Here is a 9,719-nt window from a genome sequence, read left to right on the forward strand (position 1 = left end):
CGCCAGATCTCGCTCCCCCGCGAACCCCAACAGATCTCTTCGGCGATCCGATCGAGGACTCCGCCCCTCTCTGGTTCAAAGCCTCCTCTTTCCTAAGCCCCTCCTTCGACCCCGAATCCTACATCGACGATCTCAAATCCTTCGTCCCCCTCGAGTCCCTCGCCAAGGAGCTCAGATCTCACCTCTCCTCCCTCAAATCCGAGCTCGTCGATCTCATCAACCGCGACTACGCTGACTTCGTCAGGATTTGACTGACTGTGTGAACATCGCCATTAACACCTAAAAATTTTGGAATTATTTTTATCTCCTCCAATTTTATAAGTTGTTTCAAAATAATCTCATCAACAAAAAGATTGAAAGCAACAACAGTGTATAAGAACTGAGGGCCCCAGTAGCACTTAAACCTTTCGAGGGATTAATTTCTAGGTATTATAAATATAAGGGATTAATACAGAAAAATACTCTGAACATGAACAAAAACACCTCCCAAATTTCTCTCCATCACCCCTCGCAGATCTAGATAATCTCTCTCCCGATCCCAATCGAAGCTCCGTCAATGGCGCCAGATCTCGCTCCCCCGCGAACCCCAACAGATCTCTTCGGCGATCCGATCGAGGACTCCGCCCCTCTCTGGTTCAAAGCCTCCTCTTTCCTAAGCCCCTCCTTCGACCCCGAATCCTACATCGACGATCTCAAATCCTTCGTCCCCCTCGAGTCCCTCGCCAAGGAGCTCAGATCTCACCTCTCCTCCCTCAAATCCGAGCTCGTCGATCTCATCAACCGCGACTACGCTGACTTCGTCAGCCTCAGCACCAGGCTCGTCGATGTCGACTCCGCCGTCGCTCGCATGCGCGCGCCGATTGTTGAGTTCAGGGAGAAGGTCGCGACGTTTCGAGAGGCGGTGGATTCGGCGCTTGGGAATCTCAGGGAGGGGTTGAGGCAGCGGGCGGAGGCTGCGGCGGCTAGGGAGGTTCTTGAATTGTTGCTTGATACGTTTCATGTCGTGTCCAAGGTTAGTGGAACTGAAACCCTAGGTTTGGTTTTGTTGAAGTTGAACTAGCTAACACGATGTCAAGTGAATAGCCGAAGATTTTGGCTTGAGGAATGAACTATAATATGCGCAGTTGGAATTTATTCACATGCTACAAAAGCTTTAAGTTTGCATTGAGTTGACAGTTGTCAAAGTTTGGGTTGATCTATCTCAATGCGTGTCTCCTCTTTCTAGCAAGCATATATTGTTCTGATCGGAACTAGATTATCAGTCAATTTGGCTATTGTGATGTCAATTTAGCTGCCAAAACTAGCATCGAGTAGATAATTAGATATCTTTGAGGCTGAATTGTCCAAGATTTTGATTTGAGGAATGGAATTTACAATACGCTGTGCTTTGGATGTGTGATTGTCAAAAGAGTTATGAATTGCATCAATCTTAGCCCTTATCCTCTTTGGCTGTGTCATAATAGTTTCAAATTGTAACAGTAGAGTTTAAGTATTAATTAGTTTGGATTCATTGCGTGATTCTATGCTTTGAAGCTCATAGTTCTATCTATTTCCTTGTTTCTTGTTTCGGTGTAGGTGATAAGTAATTGTCTTTCAGAAGGAAAATTAAAAATTTGTGAGTTCCCTATAGTCTGAAATACACATTGATAAGTTTCTGAGTTATCATTTCTCCTTGGTTATAGGTGAAAATTATCCATTCTTTTCTACTAGTTATACTATAGTGCAGTTTTTTCTCTCTATACATGGTACATTGGCTCAGTCATCAAAAATACCAGAATGCCACAAGAATTATTAATATGTGAGGAAACTGAAGTTTTTTTAGACTGTTGGTAACATCAAGATAAAGTTTTGGAAGAGGAGGGAACAAGTTCTTAAACTATAAATGTACATTAAGATTCTTGTAGTTTTTTTTCTTGAATTGAATACAATACATGTGAAGATAATTTTCACTTCTTTTCTGCAGGTTGAGAAGCTCATAAAAGAGCTTCCTAGTACGCCATCAGATGGATCGACCATTGACATAGTCCATCTAGACAAGGGTGCTATAATCAATGACACTTACTCACAAGATATGGGGAATGGGACAACTCTTAGGGAAACCCAAAGTATTCTATTGGAGAGAATTGCCAGTGAGATGAATCGGCTAAAATTCAACATAAATCATGCAAAGGTCCAGCTTATTCTCTGCACTGATGTTCAGTTGTGATGTTACTTATTTGTTTTCTATTAAAGGTGTAAACTTATAGCACTTGAAAGGTCGCAATAATTCTGTCCTATAGTTCATAAACTAGCAAGTAATTTTGATGAAAGGATCATAATCTATGTTGCATGGGTATGGCGCATGGGTATGGGTACGGGACATGGCATATTTGTAAAGGTAGGTTACTTGTGGGGACACAACTATATAAATATTTATATACATGTATATTATATATTGGGATTTATAATTTATATGAGAACAATGATGAGAATTAAATTTTCCAATAAAGCACTAATCTTTGAACTAGACATCCAAATGACCCTTCGAAATCATAATTTAGAATCTGATCTATGTCCAATCACTTTCAAGAAGTGGATGTGAAGTGTAGGATATATGTCCAAAAATTATACGACAACTATTTTAAATTACATGTATTGTATAATTGAGTACATGCCCCAATATATGTACGCATACGCAATGAGTCATGACTCATGAGTGTCCAAGGAGTTTGGGTATGGGTGTCCGGTACGGGTAAATTAGAAGTACCTATGTAACATAGATCAGAACTAATATGATTCATAATCACTTTGGGACTAAAAATAAATTTCACTCTGAAAAAGGCGTCCGAGAGGAAATATGAATGATGAACCAGTAGCTTAGTCTATTGTTTGTAGTTTTGTCGACACGCTACTAACTTACCCGTGTAAATGTAGAGGTAGTCAGATTGAAACTTTATGAATGGATGATGATCTTCTTGGCTATATTCCTTTCTACTTCAATAAGAAGAAGATATGAGGCTTCTATAATTTCCTGCCTCACTTACCAGATTGAAGAGCGACATTCGTCTTGGAGAGTAGTAGACTTACAATATCAATATCGGACTTCTTTTCTAAACTTGAATGCCTATAATAAAGAGGTTGCCTGCAAATAAAATATTTTAAGTTAGTTCACGAAGCCTACTAAGTTTATGGATATGTGGTGGAGTATAAACGACATCATAGGAATGGGTAGGGAAGAGGTGCAAGATGATTAACATGGTTAATATAGACATATTTCATGCAAGATTTTGTTTATATTTATACTATATAGTCCCTCTTGTGTCACGACCCCAAATTCCAAACCTAAAAGGAATATTGGAGCCGGACTAAATCTGTGAAAAACTCTCCAAAATATGCATTCATTAAAAGACCATCAGAATAATCTCTCATTGAAATAAAACCAACAATAAATATTCTCTATAATCCCAAAAGTCAACGTTGATTCAATTAACTTGGTATAAACAAATATTTCTCAACTCTAAAACTCAACCTAAAGGAAAGAATCTCATTATTCCAAAACTCTCAATTTGTCAACTAAACATCAAAGATATTATTTAACCTAACATCAAAGATATTATTTAACCTTCACCTAAAAGACAATAACAATCTCGAATTTTATTCCTTGCTCCGTTCTAAGAATTTTAAAAAAAATCGTTAATTCCACCTAATCTCGAGTCTCTGAAAAGAAGGAAAACAACACAATGTGTTCACAACTCAATAAGTGGATAAATTCATACGTTGAACACTAGTTTTACAAAAATTCAAATATTTCGACAAATGATAAGCAAAATATAAGATTGATAGAGAATCATCAATGAATTCTAGTACATGATGCAAATATTTAAGAAAACTAAAAAAAATATGAAATGGAAATAAGCAGGCTACGTCTCAATGCGGTCAACACTTCATACTCCGGTTGACTCAGTAAACCCCACAATTATTAAGCTCGTGGTTCCGGGACGGTGAGACCCAAATTTAGGCTCATAGCGCTAAAATACAACCTCATAGAGGCACATTGAGCCCTGTTTTAATATCTTGCTTATATCTGACATATACCAGTATATTTACCTGAGATGCATATGCTTTAAGAAAATTAAACAAAGTTCGTAAAACTAAATACATTATACAAAAATGCCAAAGGCCAACCAATAGTGAAATCAATCAACCACATATGCATCTCAACCTACTACGCCAAAGGCCAACCAATAGTGAAATCAATCAACCACATATGCATCTCAACCTACTACTATATGAAAATACATAACAATTGACAATAGTGAAATCAATCAACCACATATGCATCTCAACCTACTACTATATGAAAATACATAACAATTGACAAAAAAAATAAGCATAGGCTTATACCAAATATCCATGTGCGTCACCTCCAAATCAACATTTAACATGTGAGTAAATCACACAAAAGGATATAATCCATTAGAAATAAATTCACATATAATTAATATAATTTTATATGAAAAATACGCAGTGCACTATGCATGAATTCACCACATACACAAACCCAAAAAACTATCGGAATACCAGTCACAACGCCTCCTCGAAGTCCCTTGGAATTCCTACATAATATTTACAAATAACCATTAAAAGTACTATATAACCTAAGACCCAAACACCTAATAAAATAATCTTAAAATACTAACTAAAAGAAATGATAGTTATCATATTAGATCAGAAACTAGTTTTATACGGGTCTCATGGACCTAACTTAGCAACCCAAAGTGTGCTCAACTCTGTTGGTCTTATGGCGAATTATACCATTCTATTGTCTGATGTCAAGGCCAATCTCAAAGCATCCATATGGATTAAATTGAAGGACTTAGATCTAAAATTGTCAATTTCACGTTTAGAACAACAAGATCACTATACTTTATTATTTTCTAAGCTTCAATAAGTATGACAAAGCAACAAGAGCATTTACCAATTGATGTTGAAAAGATCACCTCAATCTCACCGCGATCTCTTCTTCTTCTTCTTTGATTTTTTTTCTTTTTTTTTCACTTGAGCGGCGAGACAGGGACGGGAACAAGGAGAAGAGGCTGGCAGGAATATAATGAAGTAACTAGGGTAGGGTTTTGACTATTTATAAGAGTCCTTTTTTTGCTATTAGGACCCTCTAATAAATTTTGCATAAAAGTCCCTTTACTTTTTCTTATATATATATAGCAAAAAACTTAGAATTATTATGTACTACTCCTGAGTTTGCAGGGATTTTACTTTTATACGTCTCCAAACAAGGGTCTAAAAAGTAGATATCATAATATCTGAATCTGAAATTTTATCTGCTATCTGTGTCTACTCTGGTATCGAACGATTGTATAGAAATAATATCCCATCTGAATCCGAAAATATTATTTGCAGTCTGAATCTACTCTGGTATTGGACGAACATATAAAAAAAGTATCTTAACCGAATCCAACATAAATTATCTAATTTAGATTTTATGCCTATCTGCTAGAATATCTATATACTGTAAAAAGAATTTTAAAAATCACAAAAAGGTCCAATATAAGCTCAAAATAGATACTTAAGAGTATCAAGTTCATATATGATTTTATTGACACATCTATAGTAGTAATAAGATATATCAACACTACATATAAATTATATGTGGAACAAATATTACATGGAGGGATACCACTGCTTCGCCTATAAGTGGATATGTAAGGAGCAAATATTGATTATATCATTTTACTATTCATATATTTGCTTGAAAGGATGCAAATAGATGGTGGATTCAAATATCCTATACATCCATTTAAACTCCTATTTCGAACTATAGAATTCATTAGCGCATCTGGATAATCCTTAAACAACTAGAAATCCTCCAGGTTAATGCACTTATGTTTACTTTTATTTCCTTGTATGAATGACAAAACAAAATGATAGTGGAGAAGCAATAAAGAAGTTCAGTTGTGTCTTAAATAATGATTCATGTTTAGAAGTGCGCTTTCCTTCTCCTTTGTAAATACTTAGTTTGGTAATCCTACATACAGCATACTTGATGATATCTAATAATTTTGACTGCTTTCATTTATCCCTTCTATTTTCCCTAAAAATGTGTGAGGGAGTGCATTTTTGTTAGCTTTGATGAGGTTAAGAGTTAAGAAAATGCTAGTTGGATTTACAGAGAAATGTAGAATACTACTATCATTTTAAAATCGGCCGAATCATTCTCGAGTTCTATTCATTTACTAAGGTCACCATCTAGATGTAGTTTACAGTGTTCACAAAAGCTTTTTGGAGCACACTCCACGACTCATTTCGAAGCATTTTGAAGGATAATTGTTTTGAAGCGCAAATGACAAATGAATCGTCCCTTCGAACATAGGCTTCACCACTTGAAACCTAACTAAAGTGTGCGTATTGCACTCCATGAAGCACTTCTCTTTTAAAGGACCAAGGACAAAGCTTCAGACATGATATAAGGGTAAAAATGATTGTTAAGTGTTAACTTAATTAAAATGCACCTATATCTTCATTATCATCTTTTTCCCGCTCCCGAAGTCTTCCCTTTTTCCTTGTTGTAACTAAAAAACCAAAGCAATTATCTTATCTAATCTTATCATAGGTCTGTTTCTTTTGTGTGCTTCGACAATTATTTCTTTTTGTTAATTCAATCTGTTTTCCAACAATTCTGAATTATAGGTTGATTTCTTGTTTCTTTGTCCATCTGGTTTGGTCTTATATTTGTATTTAGCAATTGATCTTTTCTCTCTTTTGGGAGATGCGTTTATTTATTGTGCATCTTTATTTGGACTCTTGAACAATCCTTGAGCTCATTTTAATAGGGAACTGTTAACTTTAGGCCATGTGTCCCAATATGGCCATGTGGCTATAAATAAGATATTTCTTTAGTGCATAGCCTTGTTTATCATGATTTGCTTGTACATTTAGCATATTTCATTCTTATTTTATTGTCCAAAACCTGAATGTATATTTTTTGAAGTTATTATTCCAACATGTATTGTGTTTATAATTTTATATTAAAATACAATTAATTTATGAGGTTTAGGCCTCATGCCATGAATCTTACGTCCAACTACGTAAAAGGGTCCCCTAACGCTTCTCTCCCTGCTTGTGTCTTTTTCACCATTGGTAGTTCATAGCAATCTCAAATGCTAACTGCGTTTTTTTTTAAATAATTTCCTGAGCTCTTTTGACGAAGGATGTACGAGGGAGTGGGTTATCATTTTTATTAGGTTTCATAAGATATGAAAAGAGTTTGTTGGATATAAAGAGAATTTTAGAATAGTACTATCCTTTTAAACTTAGCCGAATTGTTCTTGAGTATTCATTGAGTTCATCCTCTAGCTATTGTTCATAATGTGCTCAAATGCTAGCTGGTTCTTTTCTATTTTGATTTCTTTGCTTTTTTGACTAAGTATGGGCAAATTCATCTAGAATCACGTTTTACATTTACATCCCTTAAGCTTACTAATGTAAAACTAAAAGCCTCTCACCAACACATTCTATTCCATGACCTCTATTGCTACTGACGGCAGTAACTCCTGTTCATTCCTTAGTTATCATGGATCATTCAGTAACAAAAGAGAACAATCTGTTATCTTCTTGCAATCTGTTATAGTGTCTTTATGCCATGTGTCTTTGTTCTATATTCTAGGCTTTGGACCCCAAAATATGATAGTCAGCCCGTTCCCTCGCTTATAAGTCGATCTTCTAAATAAGCATACATACATGAGATGAATATGGTGCAAGGATAGGGTGTAGCTCGGTTCATGTGCTACTTGTACCTCTCTGACCCAGCCCATGCACTCAATAATGTTAGATTATAGATTTTAAAATACTGATCAGGTTTGGGTTCGAGAAAAACCAACCCAGCCAAGATTACTGTAAGAATTTACCTATATTCCAACCTGAACCTGGACCAAACCAGTTCAAGGCAGATTGTACACGGACCCACTTAACTTTGTCACTATTTGTCCATAGTATCTTTAGTTATCTTTATCCATGCTTGTCAGTAGAGATCTATACTTAAGTTATCACATTAAGATTTTATATGGATTCTTTATGTATGTAACATTATTATAGTTGATCCAGTCTGCCCTATTTGCATCCCTATGTAAGGGGAAAACATGTAAATGAAACTCAACCAGTGATCTAACTGCACCTTTCTTTCATCAGTTCATGATATTTATATTATCTCCATCATGAATTTCATATTATTGCCATTTAAACTCTTTCTTATTGCAATGGATGTTCATACTTGAAACGCGATTGTGTATGAAAGAGGCTTCAGCTGTGATATTGATTAAAAAGTAAGATACTACCAAATTGACGCCAAATTCCTGCCTGAGGAAACTGTAGGAAAGCCAGGGAATTTGCTTAGCACATTCTATTTTGTAACTTAAATGCAGGCTTTTCTAGAGAGAAATGAAAAACAGATGTTCTTTCAGTAGCATTTATAATCCCATGGTTTTATGAGTGTCTTACGTTAGGTATGCATTTTATCCGATCTCTGAATTATTTTTGGCTATTGCTGTTGTACCCAATGAATGCATAATTGACTCCTATATATGCATGTTAATATGTTATATAAATCATATTGGGCCTTTGGAAACTTATGCTTTTAAAAATCTGATCTTTTGATTTGCAATATGGCAGTACAGAACCTTCCCTTCATTGAAAACATGGAGAAGCGGATCCAGAGTGCTACCCTTTTATTGGATGGTAGCTTAGGACATTGTTTTGTGAATGGCCTTGAACATCGAGATGCAACTGCTATTTACAATTGTTTACGTGCATATGCTGCCATCGACAACACCTCAGCCGCTGAAGAAATTTTTCGCACCACTATCGTGACACCATTGATTCAGAAAATTATCCCCTATGGCCAAATCCAGGTGGTGGATGGGACATCTTCTGATGAACTTGAGGAGGATTATACACAAATTAAGCAATGCATCGAGAAAGATTGCAAATTTTTGCTGGAAATATCTTCATCAGGTTTTGGAAACTAACCATTTGTTGCCTTGTTATTCCTTTCCTAGAGATACCATCTTATTCAGCATTTCATTGTGATTTCCAGCCAATTCAGGTTTACATGTTTTTGATTTTCTGGGCAACTCAATACTTAAAGAAGTCCTTTTGGCCATCCAAAAGGGAAAACCAGGAGCGTTTTCGCCTGGAAGACCTACAGAGTTTCTGAAAAACTACAAGTCAAGCTTGGATTTTTTGGCTTTTCTTGAAGGTACTTCATCTTTGAGCAAAAAATAAATGTTCTGAGATTCTCAAAGCCTATTGTACTATTCTGATCTTTGGCTCACTAGTTATCAAATAGGCATAGAAAATTTGTGTGTGTATATCTAGATACTATCAAACCAACTTTAAAATTCTAAGTTAGAAAATGAAAACCCTACTTGGTGGCTATAATCTGCTAGACATGAACAATCTAGAAACAAAATTTTATAGACAACTTCATTAACCCATGCTTTAAATGCTGTCAAAATCAATGTCTCAGAATTTTCATAAAGTTACTTAATTTTTTTGCCATTCGATGCATGTTTCAAAACACATTGAAATCCTATGAATATTTCTTTTTAAGTAGTTCATGTGTAGTAGATCACATCTACTGGTTTGGTTTTTCATTTTTAGACTTCGATTTTTAAAATTAGATTGGTAGCATCCGCATGTCGGATACTATTAGTAGTAGCCTAGCTCAA

General features: G+C 35.6%; 1 protein-coding gene across 1 annotated transcript in view; it reads left to right on the top strand.

The window, feature by feature from the left end:
* Positions 468 to 9,719, top strand: part of LOC109837273 (conserved oligomeric Golgi complex subunit 2) — a 15,221-nt gene continuing 5,969 nt past the window's right edge. The window contains 4 exon segments of the mRNA XM_020405439.1: positions 468 to 1,012; positions 1,964 to 2,170; positions 8,667 to 9,003; positions 9,086 to 9,247. Of these exon segments, the coding sequence (XP_020261028.1) occupies positions 557 to 1,012; positions 1,964 to 2,170; positions 8,667 to 9,003; positions 9,086 to 9,247 (1,162 nt within the window). The 5' untranslated portion in view covers positions 468 to 556.

This window comes from Asparagus officinalis, chromosome 4, assembly GCF_001876935.1.
Source record: "Asparagus officinalis chromosome 4, Aspof.V1, whole genome shotgun sequence".
NCBI classification, from domain to species: Eukaryota; Viridiplantae; Streptophyta; class Magnoliopsida; order Asparagales; family Asparagaceae; genus Asparagus; species Asparagus officinalis.